Source organism: Hemiscyllium ocellatum, chromosome 23 (genome assembly GCF_020745735.1).
Source record: "Hemiscyllium ocellatum isolate sHemOce1 chromosome 23, sHemOce1.pat.X.cur, whole genome shotgun sequence".
NCBI lineage: Eukaryota > Metazoa > Chordata > Chondrichthyes > Orectolobiformes > Hemiscylliidae > Hemiscyllium > Hemiscyllium ocellatum.
This window is the reverse complement of record NC_083423.1, coordinates 17,542,230-17,568,104: the sequence shown is the minus strand read 5'-3', so window position 1 is coordinate 17,568,104 and position 25,875 is coordinate 17,542,230. Positions and strand designations below refer to the sequence as shown.

The 25,875-nt window shown below is 40.3% G+C and overlaps 1 protein-coding gene across 1 annotated transcript in view; it reads left to right on the top strand.

Moving 5' to 3' along the window:
- The window catches only part of ube2h (ubiquitin-conjugating enzyme E2H (UBC8 homolog, yeast)), a 107,929-nt gene extending 82,268 nt beyond the window's left edge, over positions 1-25,661 (top strand). The window contains exons 4-7 of the mRNA XM_060842725.1: positions 7,134-7,173; positions 9,728-9,780; positions 24,165-24,293; positions 24,970-25,661. Of these exons, the coding sequence (XP_060698708.1) occupies positions 7,134-7,173; positions 9,728-9,780; positions 24,165-24,293; positions 24,970-25,094 (347 nt within the window). The 3' untranslated portion in view covers positions 25,095-25,661. The remainder of the gene's footprint in view (positions 1-7,133; positions 7,174-9,727; positions 9,781-24,164; positions 24,294-24,969) is intronic.
- Positions 25,662-25,875: the final 214 nt, after the last annotated feature.

Genomic DNA, 25,875 nt, shown 5'->3' with positions numbered 1-25,875 from the left:
TTCCTGCCTCTATTCCTGATTAAGGCTTTTGTCTGAAACTTGGATTTTCTTGCCCCTCGGATGCTGCCTGACTGGCTGTGCTTTTCCAGCATCACTCTGATCTAAACGCTGATCTTTGAGGGACCCTATTCTGTCCCTAATTACCCTTTTGTCCTTAATGTATTTATAAAAATCCTTTGGATTCTCCTTAATTCTATTTGCCAAAGCTATCTCATGTCCCCTTTTTGCCTTCCTGATTTCCCTCTTAAGTATATTCCTACTTTCTTTATACTCTTCTAAGGATACACTTGATTTATCCTGTCTATACCTGACACATGCTTCCTTTTTCTTCAATTTCTTTAGTCATCCAGCATTCCGTATACCTACCAGCCTTCCCTTTCACCCTGACAGGAATATACAGTTCTCTATACTCTTGTTATCTCATTTCTGAAGGCTTCCCATTTTCCAGCCGTCCTGCAAATATCGACCCAAAACATTAACTCTGATTCTCTCCACAAGTGCTGCCAGACTTGAGCTTTTACAGGAATTTATTTTTCAGTGTTGAAATAGGAAGTTGAATTGGGATACATCAGTAAAGTGATCAATCTGTACAATTCTGGTTGGTGGGGGTGGGGGAGGGGGAGACAGAGATTGGGGGACAAGAAAAGTACTTGAGGCGGATGGTGGTGGTGGAGCTGGGGTGTGGGAGTCCCCTAATAGCCAATCCTGGTGCAAATATCCTCAGTTTTGCACCTTTTGTATGCACTGACTCTTCATACCTAGCTTTCCTTCACAGCAACTCCAGTGTCATTTTGCTAATGGGCATGTTTTGCATGCAAATTAAAGTATTTATTTTAATGGAAGCCACATGTCACGTCTAGCCAGAGAACCAACCTCGAGCAGCTAATTTTGCAAAGCTGCATTAGCTCCTTCAGGACTTGGCTGGTATCTCTTTTTTTTCTGAGGAAATTGGAGAAATCTAGGTTCATCCCTTGTAGTTGGAGGGTTCCCAGGCTGCACCCGATGTGGCCTTCTCTATATTGGGGAGACAGGCCGCCTACTTGCGGAACGTTTCAGAGAACACCTCTGGGACACCCTGACCAACCAACCCAACCACCCCGTGGCTCAACACCTTAACTCCCCCTCCCACTCCACCAAGGACATGCAGGTCCTTGGACTCCTCCATCGCCAGACCATAACAACACGACGGTTGGAGGAAGAGCGCCTCATCTTCCGCCTGGGAACCCTCCAACCACAAGGGATGAACTCAGATTTCTCCAGTTTCCTCATTTCCCCTCCCCCCACCTTGTCTCAGTTGATTCCCTCGAACTCAGCACCGCCCTCCTAATCTGCAATTTTCTTCCTGACCTCTCCGCCCCCACCCCACTCTGGCCTATCACCCTCACCTTGACCTCCTTCCATCTATCACATCTCCATCGCCCATCCCCCAAGTTCCTCCTCCCTACCTTTTATCTTAGCCTGCTGGACACACTTTCCTCATTCCTGATGAAGGGCTTTTGCCCGAAACGTCGAATTTCCTGTTCCTTGGATGCTGCCTGACCAGCTGCGCTTTAACCAGCAACACATTTTCAGCTCTGATCTCAAGCATCTGCAGACCTCACTTTTTATCTCTTTTTTTTCTCTCTCAAGACACATTGGGTGGGAACTGACCAGATATAGTCCCATTTGCTGACTTCTATCTCAGTGGTCTGATTCATACAGTCATATCCCACAACCAGCATCAGTGAACTAGTTAGGGACGAACCACATATTTGTCTGTGAGGCACCACGTTCATATTACCAGAAGACGCTTCATAGTTTTTACTGCATGATCTCAGGAGAAAGCTATTGTAATACTTTAACTCAAAAAGTACCTTGTCTTTTTCTTCCAGGCAATCTTTTCTTCAGAGATAACTCAGAACTTAACTGCTCCTAACATTAGATTTTCCAACTCCTGCGTCTATTTTGATTTATGGGTTGGCACCGTTTCGAAATTGACTTTTTGGAAGAGTCTGTCTTGAATATTGAGCAGCAATCCTTTGGTGTTTAAGTTTGGCCAAAACACAGAAAAGATCCCTTTCACAAGAAGGATTTGGCATTAGTGATGCAGTAAAAGTCTAGTATAATACTATTTTGTGGCTCATCCAATTGTGTATTGATTACATTGGATACAAAATTGGCTTGACGGTAGGTGACAGAGGGTGGTAGAGGGTTGTTCAAACTGGAGGCCTGTGACCAGTGGTATGCTGCAAGGATTGGTGCTAGGTTCACTGTTGTTTGACATTTATGTAAGTAATTTCGATGAGAAAATAGGAACCATAGTTGATAAGTTTGTGGATGATACAAAGTTGTAGTGGACAGTGAGGGTTATCTAAAAGTACAATAGGATCTTGATCAAGTGGGCCAAACAAAAGCAGATGGAGTTTAATTTAGATAAATGAGGTGTTGTAATTTGGTAAAACTAACCAGGGCAGTACTTAAACAGATAATGGTAGGCCACTGGGGAGTATTGTCAAATAGACACTTAGGGGTGCAGGTAGGCAGGGTGGCAAACAATGCGTTTGGCACATTTCTCTTCATCGGTTAGTGCATTGAGTACAGAAGTTGGATTGTCATGTTATGGCTATACAAAACATTGATATGGTGACATTTGGAGGACAGCATATAATTCTGGTCATCCTGCTATAGGAAGAGTTATTAAACTGGCATGGGTGCAAAAAAAATTTACAGGCAAGTTAGTGAGACTGAAGGATTTGAGTTATGAGGAGAGATTGGATAGTCTGAGACATTGTTCCCTGAAATGTTTGAAGTTATTGGGTGACCTTAGAGGCTTATAAAATAAAGTGTAGGTAAGGTGAACAGCCAAAGTGTTTTCCCCAGGGAGCCCAAAAGTAGAGGGCATAGGTTTAAGGTGAGAGTGATTAGATTTAAAAGGGACCTGTTGGGCAACTTTTTCCACACAGATGGCGGTGTGCATGTGGAACAAGCTGCCAAAGGAAATTGTAGAGGAGGGTGCAATTACAGTACATAAAAATGATCTGGATGAGTTCATGGATAAGCAAGGTTTAGAGGGGTATGGGTCAAACCCAGGCAAATGGGGCTAGTTTAGTTTTGGAAACCTGGTCAGCATGGACAAGTTGGACCAAAGTGCCTGTTTCCATGCTGTATGACTTGGACTGTAAATGCTCATGGCTGCACTGTACAGTGGAAGCACAAATAGGATTGTTCCTGGATGTCCAACAAGCTAATCTTTTGTGTTGTCCCCAATGAACCGCCATGGCTTCAAGTTAAGTTTCAGTGCTGCTGTCATTTAACTCAATCACTTGAGACCTTAGAGTGCAGATTCATATGTCCTTAAAAGTAGAGTTGCAGGTTGATAGGATAGTGAAGATGGCACTTGGTATGCTTTCCTATATTGGTCAGCATATTGATTACAGGAGTTGGAAGGTCATGTTGTGGCTGTACAAGACATTGATTAGGCCACTTTTGGAATATTGCGTGCAATGATGTTGTGAAACTTGAAAGAGTTCAGAAAAGATTCACAAGGATTTGAGCTATAGGGAGAGTTGAATAGGCTAGGGCTGTTTTTCCTGGAGCGTCAGAGGCTGAGGGGTGATCATATAGAGGTTTATAAAAATCATGAGGGGCATGAATAGGATAAATAGATAAGGTCTTTTGCCTGGGGTGGAGGCTAGTACAATTGCAACATTTAAAAGGCATTTGAATGGGCATATGAATAGGAGGCGTTTGGAGGGATATGGGCCAGGTGCTGGTAGGTGGGACCAGATTGAGTTGGGATATCTGGTCGGCATGGATGAATTGGACGAAAGGGTCTGTTTCTGTGCTATACATCTATGATTCTGTGAAGATGACTTTCTTTCACTCGAGTGTTCTTGGTGCTGAGGTGACTTAGTAGTCCAATTTTGGATTTGCAAGTCCTGCTACCAATATAGCCGATGATGTTTGCCTGAGTAAGTGGAATGCTTGCTGTTTCCCATGCTCCTTCTGTTTGCACTTGTTCTCCAACTAAGCCTGGCAAGGATGCTTAAATGGTTTGCTCCTTCATGGATGCTTTTTCAAATTAGACAGTCTTTGGTTAGAGATTCTTTCAAGCCAGTGTGGTTGCTTTTCTTTTGAGGAAAGTTTTGAGAAAGTCCTTGAAGTGTTTGTGGTGACAAAGCTCAAATCAGATTACAAATGTTACATCAGGCATATGGATGATGTGGCTTGCCCAACACAGATTTTGGTTATGATCAGTGTACTGGTGATGTCGGCCTGAGAGAAGACACTGTTGGAATGGCTATCCTGAAAATTTTGTGGAGGATATATTTAATTTCAGGTATCTGCTCTACATTGATCACCTCTGCTTGTGGGAGGATTGGTAACATTGCTGTCCTGTAGACCAGCTTGATCTCAATTTTGAGACTGCCAAATGTTGCTCTGGCACACTAGAAACTCTGCCTCTTTGCACTCATGAATGCCTATAAGCACACTGTAGCTCAGTGGAAGTTGGGGTGGCCTTGGTTGTGAACTGGAAGTGATGCAGCTTGAACAGTTTCCTGCTGGTCCTGTAGAGAAGCTCTGCTCTTGTGGGAATGGTGCAGAGAAAATATGAAGTACAATTTTAGCATCTTCATCATAAAAAAGTATCACACTGAAATATATTGACGTTCATAAGTGTTTCTTGTAATTACAGAAAATCTGTCGAGTGACTAGTGAATTCTGTAACTGTAGTTTTTAAGCAGTTGAATTGTGTTTCACCCATTGTCATGGCCTGTAATTTGATGACTTTTCAAAATCTCAAGTAAATATGTGAGGCATGAGATCAGAAGCATCGATCAGGTAGTTCAATTTGTGAAATTGATATTCTGCATTAGCAGAAGTGAACTAAGGTGGTGGGAAATTGTACTTAGCATTTTGAAACATTGGCTTGTGTTTGCACTCACTCTCAAAACTCTTCCCTCAAGTTCAGTATACTACCATGGATAATTCCTGAAAAAAAGACTTTTCTGCAGTATGCAGCATACATAATAATCCCTCTTATTCTTCAGACCAGTTCTTTGTTCTGTCCTGAAAATACTGTTAATGTAGGTTAGGGCAGGGAAGGAACCATGCCCAAACCATGATTCCACTCCCATCTTGTCCCTACAAACTTCTCTATACATGTTCTGCAACAGTGGCTGTTTTTTTTTGTCCCCCCCTCCACTTAACCTTTCTTTGCCTGCAACTTTGGTGAAACCACTAGTTGAGGTCAACTAATCTTTTCAGAGTAGGAATCAAACAGATCATCTTGTTATTTTCAGTTCAATCTGCATGGTGCACTTAGTCGTGAATCTTTTGCAACAGCTATCATTAGATTCTCTATTCCTGGCATGAATATAGATATGGCAAACATCAAGACACACAGTATGGAGAATGTGTATATAATTCATATGGTCATGAGTCCTAGTCAGAAGTATCAAAAAGAGGAAGGCTTTATATAATATTCAAAACATTTTGGAATATTCCTTTGAAGTACTGACTGTTTACTGGTAATTTGCCAGTCTATGGTGGTAGCAATTGAGATGTATGAAATTTGTAGAGCTTGGAAGACTATATGCTGACAGTTCATCCATCATTAATGGGAACTTGCTGTGCATACACTGATTCTCAAATATGCCTACCTGAAACACCCGATAATGTGCTATATAAATGTAGGTTTTATAGACCTGATTATAGAAGTGAACTGTGTAATTGGCAAGATTTTGAACTTGTTCTGTAATTCTGTTGTGTTTGCTGATTGTACCCCAAGCATCATTTTAGATTAGATTTTTTAGATTAGATTAGACTTACAGTGTGGAAACAGGCCCTTCGGCCCAACAAGTCCACACCGACCCGCCGAAGCGCAACCCACCCATACCCCTACATTTACCCCTTACCTAACACTACGGGCAATTTAGCATGGCCAATTCACCTGACCCGCACATCTTTGGACTGTGGGAGGAAACCGGAGCACCCGGAGGAAACCCACGCAGACACAGGGAGAACGTGCAAACTCCACACAGTCAGTCGCCTGAGTCGGGAATTGAACCCAGGTCTCAGGCGCTGTGAGGCAGCAGTGCTAACCACTGTGCCACCGTGCCGCCCATTTTGGATGCTAGTCATTCAGATTTGGGTTTCTGCTTCTATCTGCTCACTTCCCATTGTGCTAGTTAAGGATGTGATCAGGCTATATAGTTTCCCCCATAGGAAATAACCTACTGTTGGTTAGCTGAAACCAACAGAATTTCTATTCAAATACCAGTCATGAACCAATCTTAAGAAAAGAAAGGGCAAGAAATGATTTTGAAAATTGTATTAATTTGGGTAATGAGATTGTTCTTGCCCTCCAGCATCGAGGCTGGAGTGGAGACAGAAGAATTCCTAAGAGTGCCACAGTCATCATGTAGTATGAAAACTTAGTGCATGCCATGCTGATGTTACCTTTCCTCTTTTATAAGGTTTGAAAGCTGGCAAAAGCCTCTGCAATCATGTTCGGGTGTTTGGTTGGTGAAAAAACACTTTTCCTTGTCTGTCTAATAGCTCAGCATTTGGAGCATAACTAACTTGCTTAAACCACTGATTTTCAGTTTAAACATTGCTGGATTTAATACTTGAGCTAAGTTTCATGCATCAGTCTATACTGTAGAAAGTTTTATTAGCCATTTTAAAAAAAGGATTTTGGGGCAAGAGATGTTTGCACAATCAAGTATATGATCAAGATTTGTCTTTTAGTTGGTAACCTTAAAATGATGAATGCTGATGGATGGGATGCTGTATGTCAATAATTAGATCAAATCAATCATGGTAACTCTGTTGTACAAAGACACCCTATATAATCGTGACTTTGAAACTAATATCATAGCTACAAAAGCGAAATAAAATTTAATTCAGACCAGTATATTAGCATGCTTTCTCATTCCTTGGTGTTTTGCAACTGTACTGCGAACCACTTTGAGGAGTGCTGCAGATTTGCCATATGCTAATTGGTGACCTTTTTGCCAAGTCTTAAGATGATTACGTTTGTCTCAGCCCCCATTCTTGAACAGCAGAAATTGTTTCTATCCTCACTTCTTTCAAATGTTGCCACTTATTTTTCGTTTGTGTTAGTGACCATTTTGTTTGTTTGTTTACAGGGTTTATGAATAAAATTTTCCATCCGAACATTGATGAAGCGTAAGTAATTTTTTTCATGCAGTATGTTAGAGAATGTTTTAGTATTAGGAGAGAACAAATCGGGTGATTGAGTTGGCAATGACTTCCATCTCAAGATATTATTCGAGGGTGGGTTTAGAGGATGTTACAGTTTCCAGTGTCTACACTGTCTGAAATCTAAATGCACATCAAGTTACTACTTATCTGTCATGTTAGCTAAAATAAGCTCAATTCTGCATACAGTAAACTAGTCGTGAGTGCTGACTGAAATTACAAGACTGTGATATCCCCCGAGCCATGCACTATCATGGTGATGCTGCCTTTGGAAAATATATATTTAGGCAAGAGGAATCTAGAAAGTATATTGGAAAGAAGGGAGGACTATTTTATTTCTAAAGTTTGGAAGCTTAAAATAACTAGTTTAAGCCAAAATACAAAGTAAGGAGCAGACTATTTGCCCCATCAAGCCTGTTCGGCCGTTCAATATGTTTGTGTTGGATTTGCTATCTCAGTGCCATGCTTTGGCAATCTCTCCTTACTTCCTTAATACATTTAGCCTCTTGAAGTCAATCTATTTCTTTCTTAGGTATGCGCAATAACTTGGCCTCCACAGATTTGTGTGGTAGAAAATTCTACAGATTCACAACTTTGAGTGAAGGAAATTCTGCTTGTCTCAGTCTAAAATGGCCTGCCTTGTACTAAGACTGACCCCTTGTTTTGGAGCTCTTGTATCTCAGTAGAATTCTAAACTGTCTACAATCTGACTGCAGTAGGCTTGCTATTTTATATTAACAATTTCGTATGACTCCTTTGGACCTAATACTACCCTTGATTTATTTTGTTATTCATGGTTGGGCCACTTTTTCTGTTTGTTCTTTTGCCCAAAAGGAATATATTATTCTTCCTTCAGTATTAGCCATTGTCTGTCACTGCTGACTCATCCTCTAATCTCATAGTTTCCTTTATTTAGGTCTCGGACTCTAGTTTCAGATTGGGTTACTTTTCTTTCAAATCCAAATAAATAATTCTATCAATTTATTGTGGTCACCTTTTGTTTTCTAAAGGATCTCTCTTAACGAGATTATTCTTTGTTTTTAAAAAAACCTTCTAATTACACAAAACCAAATGGATATTCAGTTCCCTAAATGGTTCTTCAATGTTCTGGTCTAAAAAGATGCTGTTCACACTCAGGGAATTCATCCACCACTGTCTTACTGCTAATGTGGTTAACCTAGTCTATGTAGATGTCATTCATGATAACTATATAGCACGGTTGTTGCTTATTTTCCTAATCTCCTGTTAGTGTGCCATCCCTTACTTTATCACTGCTATTTGGAGGCCTGTAGACCACATCCATAAATATTTTCTATCCCTTTTTGCTGCTTCCCTACAAATGTGGTTTATTTAGTGTTCTGAATCTATTAGTTAAGTACTTAACACCAAAATTACAATGTAATGCAACTGAGGATGGGGTGAATTATTCAGTTTTTCTTTTAATGAGTTTATTCTGTTCAATGTTACTTTCAGTTCATTGCCATTAGTCACTCCTTCAAGTCGGCTTCTTTTCTGGGAATAGAGATATATTGTCTTATGTCTGTATGTATGATAGCATGACCCAGAGGTGCATTAGTTTTGTATCTCTGAGCTAAACGAGAGATTCATGTTTTCTCACTTGGGGCATGCCATTGTAGAGTGAAAACATCTTGATTAAAACAAGTCCAGATGTGAATTGATAAGTTGCCTTATTTCGCATAGATTGAATGTACTGATCAGCAGTTGGCTGCAGTTAAACAGTGCAATTTACAATGTAAAAAGTAAAAGTGAAGTCACAGATCGGAGAGCTGCTGTATCAATAGAGACAACTGGTGGTGGTTGAATCAGAGGGTCACCATGCCTTAAGGGAGGGGGAGAAGTTGGAGAGAGTCCTTCACAATCACCTCAGCCAGTGTGGAAATTGAATTTACGCTGTTGGCATCATTCTGCATCTCAAACCGAACCAGCTGAACCTAAACTTAGAATGCAGTGAAATATAAAAAAAAAAGTGCATTGCTTCCCCTGGACAGTAGATGGTCTGATTTTACTTCAAGGTGACTTCCGGTTAACCACTCACATCTCTCAATTTCTTTTTAGCTTTGACAAAATACCTTTTGTAGTATTCACTTCAGAAATCTAAATTTGGACTTAATTTTTATTTGCTTTTTCTTCCTCCGCCTTTGACTCCGGTAAAGTGGAGAGATCCTGTAGCTAAGATGAAGTTGTCTCTATCTGATGCAAATGTTCTTCCATGCCAAACTAATCATCCTCCTGAAAACTGTATTCCTTTATCACCACAGTAACTTTACACTTTTTATTTCTCCCGTTGTCGTGGACCATTTAACTAAAATCCAGCACTGCAAGTTACAACAAATATATTTTAGTTTTTTGATTTCTGTTAGGGAGAATGTTCTTGCACAGAAGTCAGCCTATTTCAAATGTTGCTGAATGTGGTTCTGATATGGTCCTTGAAAGGTTGTGGGTTACAAGATTTTATTTGTCTAACTTGTTTCAGGCATCTTTCTTTCACTTTTATTTCTAGATCAGGAACAGTATGTCTAGATGTAATTAACCAGACGTGGACAGCTCTTTATGGTGAGTAGTAAAAACAAATAGGAATTTTCAAATGCATCTTTACTTAAATTGGATGTCAGCTGTAATCCTGCATTAGGTGGAGCTAGGGTTCCTGTCTTGAGATGGGAGCAAAATGACGACTGTATTTTAAATATATTTCTATCTCTGTAACTGATCCTGTTGTTGTGCTTTTTCCAAGCCTAAAAAACAAAATCTACGATAGGCTTAGCAAAATGATAGAAGCCAAAATTGAAGCATTAACTTAAATGGTACAAAACCGAAAACTATTATTTACTCATTTCATGGATTACGTGCTTCGCAGGCTGGGCCAGCATTTAATGCCTATCCCTAATTGCCCTGCAAGGTGGTGGTGAACTTCTTGAAGTGCTTCAGTCTGCTTGATGCAGGTACACCCACAATGCTATTAGGCCTGGAGTTCCAGGGTTTTTACCCAACAGTGAGGGAATGGTGATATATTTCTAAGTCAGGATGGTGTGTTGTTTAGAGGGGGCTTTGAATGGTAGTGCATCCATGTATCTGATGCCCTTGTTCTTCAAATGGTCATGTCATAAGTTAGAAAAGTGTAATCTAAGAATCCTAGGTAAATCCTTGCAGTGCATCAATGCAACTGTGCATCCATGATGAAGGGAGTAAATGCCTAATAGGAGTGATTCCAATCGAGTAGCTGTTTTGTCCTTCATGTTAAGCCTTTTAATTGTTGTTGGAACTCCATCTGTTGAGGAAAGTGAGGAGTGTTCTATTACATGGTTGATTTGTGCCTTGTAAATGGTAGTTGGGAAAAGAACTTCTCCATGCAGGATTTGTAGCTTCTGGCCTGCTTTTGTGTTCTATAGTGTTTATATGACTACATCAGTTCAGTTTCTGGCCAATGGTAACTTCCAGGATGTTGATAATTGGGGATTCAGCACTGGGAATGCCATTGAATATCATGGGCTGATGGTTAAAATCTCTTGTTGGTGTTGGTCATTGACGCTTGAGTAATGTGAATGTTACTCTCCCCTTTTCAGCCTAAGCCTAGATATTGTCCAGAACTCTGCAGAGCAGAAATGAATTAATTTCTTTCACATTCTTGTCTATTCCAAGATGGAATAGAGAGGTATGTGAACTACAACTGGATGATCGCACAAGTTGGTAATGAAATGTTAATAAGTGAGAGTTAGTTGCAAAGCCAAGTGTTTTGGATTCAGTCATTTATTGTTTCTTAAAATATCTTACCGTTGTGACCCTGTTTAAAGTTGAGATGCTGGGATGCTTTTCATGGGCATTTGATGAGTGGTAGGCAAAAGTATTTTTCCTAATTAATTGGAAAGGCATTGTTTTAAAATGTTATGCTTTTAGGGTTTTTTAAAAAAAATGCAGTTGTGTAGTTTCAGATGAGGAATGAATATTGTCGGGTTGACCTTGATCAGTCAGATGAAAAAATAATCTTTGGAGAAGTGAGAACAGAGCACAATCAAGATTTTTAAAATGCTGAGAAGATGCAATCGTGTAGCTATGAAGTGATTTCGTATAACCTGCAACAAGCTGCTTGCAGGAAAGAGAGATTGAGACTCTAAATTGCAGTAGCTTAGATTAGATTACTTACAGTGTGGAAACAGGCCCTTCGGCCCAACAAGTTCACACCGACCTGCCGAAGCGTAACCCACCCATACCCCTACATTTACCCCCTGCCTAACACTACGGACAATTTAGCATGGCCAATTCACCTGACCCGCACATCTTTGGAATGTGGGAGGAAACCAGAGCACCTGGAGGAAACCCATGCAGACACGGGGAGAACGTACAAACTCGACACAGTCAGTCGCCTGAGGCGGGAATTGAATCCGAATCTCTGGCGCTGTGAGGCAGCAGTGCTAACCACTGTGCCACCGTGCCGCCCAGCTATTTAGAATAAGCAAACAATCAAAATAGTCTTCATTTTTGAGAGAAAGGAGCCAGTGTATCTCGGCAGCTGGTTTTGAAGGCATTTGCAAACATAGGATAAATATAGACAAATATGCCATAGAAGGTCGTTGCAGTTTTAAGAGATGCCACCTGTGGAATAAAACTGCTGCAGTCAGAAAGAAAAGCTCCTTGTGCACCTCCTACTGTGTTGCTAAATGGTGTGCATGGGCCTGCCAAAGTCTTTTAGAATTCTCACTGTAGGGGTACTCTGTTAAATAACATTAGTTATTAACTGAAACTGTTCCATCTTTAATCTACATTATCTTTAAAATGTTTGTTTCTGCATTGGCTAGATCTCAAACTTTAGTGTTATACAATCCAGAATGGCGTAAAATAATTTTCTGGATTAATTTGGCTGAAATTGATTTTAGTTGAGTGTGGTGCTGGAAAAGCACAGCAGGTCAGGCAGCATCCGAGTAGGAGGCAAATCCTCGTTTTGGACAAAAGCCCTTCCTCTAATGCTGCCAGACCTGTTGTACTTTTCTAGCACCACATTCTCGACTCTAATCTCCAGCAAGTACTCACTTTCATCTGAAATGTATTTTAATCAAGCTTCTGCTTAATGCTGTTCGATTTCAAGCGAGGCATCTTTGTGTGCTGTGCAGTAAATTAACAGAAGTGGAGAGTCACTTCTGCCAAAACTGGTCTGCTCATAGATTGCTAATGGAAAATTGCTGTCTCACTATTTGCTGCAAAGCAATATCTAACTTGTACGACATTTATACCTTTCCTCTTACAAATCTTGATTTGCAAGTTCAGATAGTTAATATGCAGCAGTGTAGTTAAATATTTATCATACTTAGACAAGCTTTGCCAACGGCTAGTTTGCTTTGTCCTGAAGAGTAAATTTCTGCTGATTAGAGTCATAATTGTAGAGTCTAGAAACAGACCCTTTGGTCCAACTTATCCAAATTTTGTCCCATTTGCCATATCCCTCCAAACCCTTCCTATTCATATACCTATCCAGATGCCTTTTACATGTTGTAATTGTACCAGCCTCCTCCACTTCCTCTTGCAGCTCATTACATACACACACCCTTTGCATGCAAAGGTTTCCCCTTAGGTCCCTTTTTAAATCTTCTATCTCGCTTTAAACCTGCGCCTTCTAGTTTTGGACTCACCTACCCTGGGCAAAAGAGCTTGGCTGTCTATGCCCCTTGTGATTTTGTAAACCTCTGTAAAGTCACTCTTCAGCCCCAGGGAGAAGAGCCCCAACCTAATACTTGCATATCCAGAGTTTGCCACCTGGCTGCTTGACTGCTTTGGATACCTTTTAATTGCCATTTCATAAGTTTAAATGGCTGTGATATTTGCGTTTTTGAACAATTATGTTCAAAAGAGGTTGAAAAGCAATAAACAGCTTGTGAACTCTGAAGTTGTTTTTAAAAAAAAAGCCAATTGGCTCAAGTATTATGTTTGACAAGTTGCAGTCTTACTGATGATGTCAAACAATTAATACGAAAATGAATGAGTCTACTCAGATGTTTTTAGATCTATGAGAAATGCCTTATTTCCCACAATCAATTAATGTAGCAAACAAGGTGACCATTTGGCCCACTTGTTACTGTTCTGGCTTAGTTGAATGATCCAGTTTCTCCCACTCCTACTCATTCCGTATAATCCTGTAACATTTTTTACTCCATCACACATTTTTTCAATTCTTCTTAAAATATTACTATTTGATTTGTTTCTACCTCCTTTCAAACTGTGCCAGAATCCAGAAAATTGAATTTGTTGCAGTGTGTACTCTCTACTTAATGCATGAAAGTATTTCACACCTTGCAAGTTGAGATGCACTAATTTCTTTTTTCATTATTTGCTACTTGTTATTATGGTCAGGTCTGATTGTGGGTTCAAATCACTTTGGGAACTTGTTTGCAAAATCTAGGTTGACTACTGATGCAGTGCTGACTTCATCCTTTGGCCAGGTCTGCTTTCAGGAGAATTCAAATGATTTAATGGCTTTATTTTGAAGAAGAGCAGTAGAATTCTCCATTTCCAATAATATGTATTATTCTTCTTTCGTCACTTGAACAAGTTGTTGTCACATTGTTGTTTGAGACTTTGCTGTGTAATAATTACTTTTGCCTTTCTTAATTTTTAAATGTACTTCAGTGGCAGTCAAACACTGACTTCTAAGATGGAAAGATGCTGGAGCAAAGCCAGTATTTTCATCTCCCTCCTGACTGTCTACCTCAGCCCCAAGACACATACCTAAAGCTTGGGTTTCACAGGTGCATAATGGTTCCTTTATCCTAGCCCAATAATGTGCCTTAACCAAGTTAACACTCAGCACTCCATATGGTATTGGTATGATTTCCTTCCATCTCTCCCACACATTTGCATCTCTCTGCACCTCTTGTGTGGTTCTATGAATATACAAATTAGGAGTAGATGTAGTCCCTTCAGCTCTTGAATTGAGACTGTGAGCTGGAAAAGTACAGACTGTCAGACCACACCGGAGGAGCAGGAGAATCGACGTTTAGCCCTTCAGGCTTATGCCTGAAACGTTGATTCGCCTGCTCCTTGAATGCTGCCTGAGCGGCTATGCTTTTCCAGCACTCTGATCTGCAGCATCTGCAGTCGTCACTTGCTCCTTCAGCTTCTTGAGCCTACTCCACCAGCCAGTAAGATCATGGCAGGTTGGATTGTTTCAAAATTTCCATCTATCCCGATGACTTCAAGTTTCCCTGCATAATAAGAATCTGTCCACCTGTGTTTGAAAAAAAATTCAATGACCCCACTTTCACTACTTTCTGAGGCATTGTGTTCCAAAGTTGTACAGCCTTCAGAGAGGAAACTGAAGGTTTGTGGCTCAGGTTGAGGTTTAGGGTGTAGGTTTGCTCACTGAGCTGTAGATTTGATATCCAGACGTTTCATTACCTGACTAGGTAACATCATCAGTGGTAACCTCCAAGTGAAGTGAAGCTGTTGTCTCCTGCTTTCTATTTATATCTTTCTCCTGAATGGGGTTCCTGGGGTTTGTGGTGATGTCATTTCCTGTTCGTTTTCTGAGGGGTTGATAGATGGTATCTAGATCTATGTCCTTGTTTGTGGCGTTGTGGTTGAAATGCCAGGCCTCTAGGAATTCTCTGGCATGTCTTTGCTTAGCCTGTCCCAGGATAGATGTGTTATCCAGTTGAAATGGTGGCTTTTTTTCATCCGTGTGTAGGGCTATGAGGGAGAGGGGGTCGTGTCTTTTTGTGGCTAGCTGGTATTCATGTATCCTGGTGGCTAACTTTCTTCCTGTTTATCCTACATAGTGTTTGTGGCAGTTCTTGCATGGAATTTTGTAGATGACATTGGTTTTGTCCATGGGGTGTACTGGATCTTTTAAGTTTGTTAGTTTTTGTTTGAGAGTGTTGGTGGGTTTGTGTGCTACTAGGATTCCGAGGGTCTCAGTAGTCTGGCTGTCATTTCTGAAACTTCTTTGATATATGGTAAGGTGGTTAGTTTCTGGCTGTGTTTTGTCTGCTTGTCGTGGTTTGTTCTTGAGGAATCTGCGCACTGTATTTTTTTGAGTATCCGTTCTTCTTGAATACATTGTATAGGTGGTTCTCCTCTGTTTTTCAAAGTTTGTCTGTGCTGCAGTGTGTGGTGCCTGTTGGAATAGTGTTCTGATGCAGCTTCGTTTGTGTGTGTTGGGATGGTTGCTGGTGTAGTTGAGTATTTGGTCAGTGTTTGTCGGTTTTCTGTATTCGCAGGTTTGTAATTCTCCCTTGTTCTTTCTTTCTACTGTGACGTCCAGAAATGTGAGTTTCAGTTTCTTCCTCCTTGGTGAACTTTATGCCTGTGAGGGTGTTGTTGATGATGTTAAATGTCTCTTCTATCTTATTTTGTTTTGTGATGACAAAGGTGTCATCTACATAACGAACCCAGATTTTTGGTTTGATGATTGGTAGGGCTGTTTGTTATAGCCCTTTGCATTACTGCTTCTGCTATGAATCCTGATAGCGGAGATCCCATGGGTGTACCGTTGGTTTGTTTGTAGACAATGTTGTTGAAAGTGAAGTGGGTGGTGAGGCACAGGTCTACTAGCTTCATGATGTTTTTGTTGGTAATGTGATTGATGGTGGTTGGGGTGTGTGTGATGGTCTGTTCTAAAGGTGTGGTAAGTGTTTCCTTTGCCAGGTCGATGTTGATGGAGGTGAACAGTGCTGTTACGTCGAATGAGATCATTGCTTTGTCGTCTTCTATTTTGGAAACATTTCTCCTTGTCTCTGGCAATAAGATCATGAGGAATTGGAAAAGGAGTAGGCCATTTGACCCCTCCAGCCTGCTCTGCCATTCTCTCGAATCATGGCTGATTTGACATTCCTCGCGTCAGCCTTCCTGTGTTTTGCCCATAGCCATTGATTCTCCTCCTGATTTAAGAGTTTATCTAGCTCAGTCTTCAATATACACAAGGACTCTGCCGGCAGACATTTGTGGTAAGAAGTTCCAAAAACACTCAACCCTCAAAACAAATTTCTCCTAGTCTCAGTCTTAAATTGCCACCATTTAATTCTGAGCCAATGCCCTTTGGTCCTGGACACTCCAAATGTGGAACCACCATCTCCGCATTTACCCTGTCAACCTCTTAACAATCCTATATGTTTCAGTGAAATCGCCTCTGTTCTAAACTCCGGTGAGTAGCAGCCCAGTTTGTTTAGTCTTTGCTTATAAGACAGTTCTTCCGTACTTGGGGTCATCCTAGTGGACCTTTTCTGATCTGCCTCCAATTAAATGGTACCTTTCCTTAAAGGGACTAAAACTGCTCTCAGTACTCCAGATGTATTCTCACCAGCACCTGACTGAGTTGCAGAAGATTGCCCCACACTCGTACTCCTACATCTTTGAAATAGGGCCAACTTTCCTTTAGCCTTCCTGATTAATTGCTGCACCTGTGTGCTAGCTTTGTGTTTTGTCAGTAAGTATCTCAAGTCCCTTTGGATTGCAGCTTTCTGCAGTATTTCTCCATTTAAATTGTGTTCTTTTGTTCCACTTTCCAAAATGAGCAACTTCATAATTTAACACATTAAACTCCATTTGCCAACTTTTTGTCCATTTAACCTATCAGTATTTATCTATAAACTGTTATATCCCTCTCTTGACTTGCCTTTCCACCTTTTTTTTTCCATCATTGTAAATTTGGCTGCAGATTTAATGATTTCAAGAAAGGAAGCAATGTATTTTAAGCAAGTTGCAGTGCCGGTACTGATCCCTGTGAAACCCCACTGGTTGCAGATTACCAACCTAAAAAATAACACATCCTAAAATGGTGACCCATAATTTTAATGCCATCTCCTCTATTTCTGGAGACACCCTTTGCATGTGCAGTTTGAGAAGACCATTTAGGAACTTATGCACTTCAATCATATCACCCTCACTTTCAGCTCCTGTGAAAACAAATCAATGTCCAGCCAATGCTTCTAAGAAAATCCACTTATTCCAGTTATTAACTTAGTAAACCTCTACTGAACAGCCTCCAATGCATTTACATCCAGCCTCAAATAAGGAAACCAAAGTTGCACATGCAGTATTAGAGATGAGGTCTCACCGATGCTCTCTTAACTGAAACATATTATCCTTCCTTTTAGACTCAAATAATCTTGTAATAAAATATAGCATCCCATTAGCCATTTTAATATATGCTGTATCTGTATATTAACTTTTTGTGATTCATCAGAACATCTAAATCCTTCTGCAACTCAGAATTCTGCATTTATTCTCCACTTTGATAAGAATAAAAAAATGCAGAATATTATTTGAATAGAATAGAATTTCTATTCCACTCTGTTCTATTTAACTGATATTCTGTATATTTTATTCTTATCAAAATCAAACATCTTCATGTTGCCCATGCTATACTCCGTCTGACAGATTTTTGCCCACTCACTCAGCCTATTTATATCCATCTGTAACTTGTCTTAATATTCTTTCCTACCTATCTTGGTGTCGAATGTGGATTTAACTGCCATGCCTTTGATTTCTCATCAAATTTGGCGGATGTAAATTGTAAAATGTTGAGGTCCCAGTACCAATCATTGCAGGACTCCACTTGTCACATCCAGGAAATTGGAAAAAGACAGTTTGTATACTCTATTTCTGCTAACCAACCAATTTTCTATCAAATTAATGTTACCCCAATACCAGGGCTTTCATTTTTTGCAGTAGCTTTTGATGTGGCACCTTATCAAATTACTTGGGAAAATCCAAGTGTGATGTGTCCACAGGCTTCCCTTTTATCCTGAGTAACAGCACTTTCAATATTTATTTATAAATTCTTTGTACCCCTCTCACAACTTGCCTTTCCACCTTTTTTTTTGTCATCTGCAAACTTGACTGCAGATTTGCTTCCTTCAGGGAACTCCAATAAAATGGCTAAACATTATTTTCCATTGCCAAACCCATTCTGACTGTTCCCAGTTATGTTGAGTTTTTCTATGTGGGCAACCATAATTTTTTGGACTGATTCATTCCACTCCTAGTATAAATATAGGGCTGACTGGCCCCCCTTGAATCGCGCAGTCATATTTGCTGCTTTCTCGTCTGTTGGAACCTTTACCTGATTATAGGCATCTGTTACCTCATGAGTAACTTCTTTTAAAACCGTAGAAAGAGGTCCATCTGGTTCTTGAGATTTTTCAGCCTGCAGCTTTCAGTTTGGTTAGTTCCATGTACTTGTGATTGTAAATTCACCAGGTTCCCCATTCCCTTTGATCTCTTGATTTACAGTTCTTATTGACATCTCATCTTTGTGCAGTAATATGCTTTTTCTTTAAATTTTCTGCTTTTCCTAACTACTTTATTTAACTATGGATGTGGTTGTTCCTTTTGGAATTGTACTTTACAACAGGAATATACCTAGCATTCTAAAAATCCCTTGAATGTCTGTGTACTGTCTCGATTATCCTGTAGTTTGCCAATTCACCTCCATCTGTTTAGCTTTCATGTCCAAATAGTTGCCCATATTTGTTTAAAATGTTAGTCTTAGCCCCAGTCTTCTCACTCTCAAGCTGGATGCAAAATTCAGTATAGTTGTGGTCAGTGCTACCAAGGAATTCTTGAAGTCTGAGATCATATGCAACTACAAACCTAAATGTGTTCTGCTGTCTGATTGGTTCAAACATGTGCTGCTCTAAGAAACAATTTTTAAAACATTCTAAAAACTCATCCAGGCTATCTTTTGTCCTGTTTATATGTGGGTTAAAGTCATCCCTGATTATTTTCCTCCCATTATCTCTCACTATTTCCTGTTGTATATTTTGTCTCTCATTTTGGTTGATGTTCGGGCCCCCCATAGACTATGCTCTCTAACAATCTCTTTTCCCTCTACTATTTCTCATTGAAACCTAAAGCAGTCCCACATTTTGATTTCTTGAACCAAAGTCATCTCTGCCAAGTAAATTTACAGAGCTATCCCTTTACCTTTTATGTAGCTTCCTATTTTTATTGAATGTCAATCCACTCCCCACGCATGCACGCACACGCGCACACAAAAACACAACACACACACACTATCCAATTCATGTTTTCCTGAGCCCATGGCTCTGTAATGTCTACCAGGTCATATTGATTCACTTCAGTGTGCTCTGTCAATTCATTTACCTGGTGCATTCACTCGGGGACAGAGCTTTTAGTTTTTTCCAGTTGCATTTGTAGCATCTAATCTTGGTTGGTGTATTCCTGTGTTTTCTTTCTCCTGTATCACTTTGTCTGTTTGATATAACAAATCTTTCCATATTTGAATCTTTTCTCCCTATTCTGTTTTGGTAAATCTCTCTTTACTTTGCTTGTTGTGCAGTTCACAAGAATGCTGACCCCCAGCACAAGTCAAGTTTAGACCAATTCAATGGCCTGCTTTCTTTACTAAGTTTGAACTTTAGGGGGAGGCTGAATAGGCTGGAGCTTTTTCCCCTGGCTGAGGAATGACACTACAGGAGCTTATAAAATCATGAGGGGCATGCATTGGGTAAATAGACAAGGTCTTATCCCTTGGGTGGAGGAGTCCAGCACTACAGGGCATAGATTTAGGGTGAGGGGAAAGATTTAAAAGGGACCTAAGGGGCACTCTTTTCGTGCAAAAGGTAGTGTATGTATGGAATGAGCTGTCTGAGGAAGTGGTAGGGGCTGGTTCAATTACAGCATTGAAAAGGCATCTGGATGGGCATATGAATAGGAAGGGTTTAGAAGCGCTGGCAAATGGGACTAGATTAATTCAGAATATTTGGTCTTCATGGCCGAGTTGGACTGAAGGGCCTGTTTCTGTGCTGTACATCTCTATGACTCTCTGGACTTGTACAAGTGGCTCGCTTCTTTAATGTCAGTCTTTGAGCCATGTCTTCATTTCTCTAATTTATGTAATGCCAATTTGCATAAAGCTTGGGTGGTGATCCTGCAGTTATAAACTTTTAAGGTTCTGGGTTTTAATTTCATGTCTCACTCATATTGTGTGCACGGTGGCACAGTGGTTAGCACTGCTGCCTCACAGCGCCAGAGACCCGGGTTCAATTCCCGCCTCAGGCGACTGACTGTGTGGAGTTTGCACGTTCTCCACGTGTCTGCGTGGGTTTCCTCCGGGTGCTCCGGTTTCCTCCCACAGTCCAAAGATGTGCGGGTTAGGTGAATTGGCCATGCTAAATTGCCTGTAGTGTTAGGTAAGGGGTAAATGTAGGGGTATGGGTGGGTTGCGCTTCGGCGGGTCGGTGTGGACTTGTTGGGCCGAAGGGCCTGTTTCCACACTGTAAATAATCTAATCTAATCTAGTTGTTTATTTTGGTACTTATATGCATCGCAACCACTTGATCCTCCATTCTAACCGCAAGTTCCTGTCTAGCCTTGAGCAGTTGTCCTCAGTCCTGGTACCAGGCTGCCAACTCAGCCATTTAAATGCTCTTTGCACAGAATGGTGTCAAAACCCCTCACTATACTATCACCTACTACTGTTACTAAATTCTTTGGTGCTCCTCCCACTGTGGCTTCCTGCACCACTATGCCACAGTTGGTTGTTCAGCTGCCCTGCAGCCCCTGCTCTGAACATGCTGAGAGAACATTAAACCTGTAGGGCATTTCCAGAAAGTAACATTCATACGTCTCCCTTATGATTACTGCCTCTGTATGGATCTTCACACTCCATGCATAGTTGTGGCTTCTGGAACTAGAAGTCAGTAGTTTAGCACATTAGTTGGCCTACCAGAATTTCTGAAGTCTGCACAGCTGCATAGTTTAAAGGGAACATTGTTCCTTGCCTTTAGGTCCTCTCATCTGCCTCAGTTGCAGTCAAACCCTCCTGCCCTTGATCAAATCAAAAGTCCATTTCCCAAGTGATTGCCACGTGGTACAAAGAATCCAAGTAACTTTGTTCCCGCTCCACTCCACCTATAGTTCAGCTTAAACTCTGAGCAAAGATTTGAGCGTCAACCGCTCACTGTAGATGTTGGCCCTGGATTGCAGTGGTATCCATGAACTTTCATATGTTGCTGTCTCGACACATCTCCTAATCTGCCATCCTTGAGAGTTTTAATTCATGTCTTCATCATGCAACTGTTATCTTGCACACCTCTGAAGTCACTTCTTTGCTGCCAGATTTGAAGGTTGAAAGAACCATTGTCTATCATCAAACCATCTGATACTAAACAGCAGTTTCATTGCTTTTTTAAAAAGTGTTTGAATGTCTCCAGTGTTTCTGAGCAGCTCGAACCTGGTGAAAACTGCAGTGTAGTTTGGATCAGCATGCTGCACATTTTTTAATTTCTTCTGACTTGTACCCAGTGGAGCTGCAGTTTTTGCTGTATATTTCAACATTCAGTTGACTTTACTGACTGCTTCTCACATTGGTTCAACATTGAGTCTATTGGACACCTCAGTCTTATTCAGCTTTATTGTTCATGTATTTCATTTTTGATCTGTTTTCCTTTTCTATGTGCTGTTGTAGTTGACATCAGCCCATATATTTAGTTTTTGCTCAAATGGTCCCATAATTTCTTAGTTGCCTCTGATTTCATTGTACATTGATGTATCAGATTTAAACAATTTGTACTGAGTCCAGGCATTTGCGTAACTGCTGAACTCTGGTAGTTACAGTTAATGTCATTCTTTCTATCTCAGTGAAGTTGTTCACCAATAACAGGTGGCTCAGTTCTTCGTATGTTGCCTCACAGCACCAGGGACCCAGGTTCAATTCCACCCTCAAATGACTGGAGTTTGCACATTCTCCCGATATCAGCATGGGTTTCTTCCTACAATCCAAAAATGTGCACGTTAGCTGGACTGGCTACTCTAAATTGCCCCCAGTGGCTAGGATTGTACAGGCTGGGTGGGTTATCCATGGTAAATGTAGGGTTACAGGGATATGGAAGGTGGTGGTTGGGGTGGTGGTGGTGGGGGGGGGGGGTGGTGGTGGTTGGGGGGGGGGGGTGGGGGTGGTGGGGGGGGGGTGGTGGTGGTGTCTAGGTGGGATGGCCTGCATCCGTACTGCAGAGATTCTGTGATCTGTCCCCCTCCCAGAAACCTGTCTCATGTTTGCATGATTTATTTTACCAAGAATTTGTTGTTTCACCACATCTGTCTGAGGTCATGTTTCTGATACTCAAAATTCTTTGCAATGTTGAACAAATATTCTTGATTAGTTAATCAGTTTCCTTCAGAATCAAAAACTTTTGATCTCTTTTAAAAGTTGTTTTTTGAAATAAGTAAGTCCAACTACTTTGAGATTTTTTTTCTTGGTTTGAATTTTCAAATTTAGTTCTTGAGCAACATTCAGTCGATCTTGAGTTGGATTCTAGACTTGAATTCTATCTAGCTTCAAATAGCATTATGAAAAAGGACATTCATTAATGGTTCACAATGTTACAAAGTGCTTCATGACAAATATTGCCTTATCCATCAGTGTTTTGAGACCAAAACCCAATGCCAATCTAACTGAATAAGATTGAGAAAATATTGCTCTCAATAGATCTATTTAGATTGAGGAAACTGCTGAGTGTAATCTATATTCTGTGAAAAGTTATGGTTTAAGTTGGGAATCGTTGGAGTTAAATTCAACCTAAAGGCACTTAGAAGTCTACACTGATCAATATAGACATCTGAGTATTAGATTGAGTGCAAGCAATATGCCACAGCCTGCTGACAGTCATTGCACACCAATAGAAGCTGGGTGGGTAAGATAGCTGAGACACTCCTGAAACTACACCAAATAAGATGTCAGTATTTTCAAGAGAAGAAAACAAGTGACACAAATTTCTATAAAATCAATGCATGTTAATTGGAGGTGAAAATGAGCCTTGGACCAGGTAACATGTTTGTTATGTATGCTGTCATTTCTGACTAAAGTACTGAGCACAGTGCCTCTGGAGTAGATTCACCCAGTGATGAGTTTGTGGACTAAAATGTTCCTTAATCGTCCGTTGTGACTTTCACCATTTATCACCTGTTAGTTTAAAGCTGATTTCAAAAGTGGAGTTAAGCATGCCCATTTATGGCAAGAAAGTTATTGAAAAGGAAAGCAAAATAAAGTAACGTGGTGTATGGGTGCAAGATTCCTTAAACTTCAATCTAAAGCAGTCTTTACCTCAGTAATGTAGTATCGATGACCCTATGTTGCTCCTGTTAGCTTGCCAGATTTAATGGGATCTGGAGGTTAGATTTGTTTTTGGACTTTTTGCAATTCTGTCCTTCACCCTCAAGTGAGTTGATGAGAAGTTTGAACCAATGCATTCTATAAGCTCCTTTGATTTAACTCTTGAAACCCATTCTCAATCCTTCATTTATGCACTTCATACAAAGCCAATTCTGGATGAGCTATTGTGAGGTTTGGACGTCTTGAAAATGGTGTTCTCTGGATTTTGAAGGTTTAGAAACGTGCTTTTACCCATCTTTCAGAATCAGCAATTTAAGTAAGCTGAGGCATGAAGTTGTTAGTGATAAGGGCTACAAGGTAGTTTGGAAATATTTTGTTTTAGCTCTGTCATTATTGGGTGCAATCACTGGTTTTAACAAGTTGAGCGGAGAAATTTGGACATCACTAATCGATAGGATGACTCTAGCTGTTCAAATAACTGCATTAAGGTAAATTTTGGAGTTTAACTAGTTATGTGCCTGTGTGTATAGATGAAGATTCATAAATTTTGGCAATCTATGTTGAACTTCCAGAATTAAGTAAATGCAGAGTGTATGCAATCACAGTCAAGGAAAGAGACCTGGTTGGGTATTTGTGTTTAAATTCAGAGCTGTTCAGATATGGTGATGTTCACCCATGTATATCTGATACCCTGCTGATCAAACATCAATCGTTTTGTTCAGATTCCTTGTCATGTAATGAGGGCATTTCATACTTGGCCTAACATAAATAGTTGTCTTAAGAACAGACTGTACAGTGTCTGTGGGATAGTTTTTGATCGTCCCCCTACAAATTTGCTATTACGCAAGGGAGTAATTTGGCTTGTGTATTTTCCTCCTAGACCTCACCAACATATTTGAGTCGTTCCTGCCTCAGCTGCTGGCCTATCCCAATCCAATTGACCCTTTAAATGGTGATGCTGCCGCAATGTACCTCCATCGACCAGAAGAGTACAAACAGAAAATAAAAGGTAAGGGTTACCTTTAGATTTCTATTAAAACTGTGAATAGGATATAAGATTTAATGGTTGTGGAATGAGAGATTTGCTGTTAGTCTGGCATATTTGGAATCCAGTGCCAGCATAGAGTTCTCCTAAATGAGCAGTATCATGACTAGGGGTGGAGTCTAACCTCCCTGAGGAAAACTGTTGTATTTGCACCTGCCTTTGTGGGCAACTTGACTGTGGAGTGAGTGAGTGAGTATCAGACTGGCCTAGGATGTTGTTTTGGTTCAGCTGATTTTACCCAGTGAAGCTGTGTTATCTGATCCCACATTCTACCGGCAGATCCACCGAAAGTGTTACCTTTTCAGTCTCTTTGTGGCTGACTGATATGTTTGCAACATTTTGTTTTTATTGCAGTACTCACTGAGATTAAGGATTTCCAGCTTTGAAGTGGTGTCTTTGCTGACATTCAACTGTAATGAGGAGAGATTACGACATTATATTAGAAAGTATCCTGAGCCTGTGTTAATGAGCAAATTAACTAGGCATTCACTTCACTGCTGTTTTATGCTGTCATGCTGTGTTGCATTTTCCTTAAGTATATTATTGCATTTGAGATTTTGTAAAGTTGTAGTTGCTATACTAAATGCAAGTCTCTTTTTATTCCTTCCCTCCCTCCTTCAAACCCAAACACTTTTCACAGAATATATCCAAAAATACGCAACAGAAGAGGCGTTAAAGGAACAAGAGGAGGGTGCAGGTGAAAGTTCATCAGAGAGCTCCATGTCTGACTTCTCCGAGGATGAGGCCCAGGATATGGAATTGTAGTAGTGTCACCACCCTCTTTCAAAGAGACAGACTATATAATTTCCTAACCATTGAAAAGCAGACTATAATATTCATATTTAAAAACAAAAAAAGCAAGTTTTTTTTATTACTAAAACCAGGTTTTTATGGATAGCATTGGTATATTATCACCCTAGTTTTTTTCTCTCCTTGGTCATTTCTCCAACTTGAAGTGCATCTTACCGCACATTCCACTAGCTATGAGGCCCAAATGCATGCTATCTCATAACTTTGGTATACATAACTTTGGTATACCTAAGTTTGGTATACCTAACTTGTAACATGTTTTGACCCAAAAATGGAAAAGAGCAAGAAAAAAACGAACAATGGATTGGTGCAGAGCGGGATATCAACCAAGCAAGAGTGACTATTTATGCTGTCTGCTTCTCGATCAGAAAAAACAGCGCTAGAGAGAACAGAAAGTTTCAGTAAAATCGAAGCACAAATGGAAGGTTTATTAGCAGAAGAAAAACTAACACATTATTTGCTCTGCATGTTATTTTTGGTTTCTATTTTTTTCCTCGTGAATAAAAATGGACGTACAGATTACCCATCTTTTTTTTTATTGTGGCATGATATGGAAGAATACAACTTGTTTAGGACTTTGGTTCGTAAAGCAGATTTAATTATTTAAAAAAAACCTAGTGTTTGTGGCTTTAACCTGAAGGATAGTATTAAGTAATTACTAGGTAGTGGTGAACTTGATTACTCTAATTAGCACGTTGTATTATTATTGGGGAAATACTTGCTGGCACCCTATCTT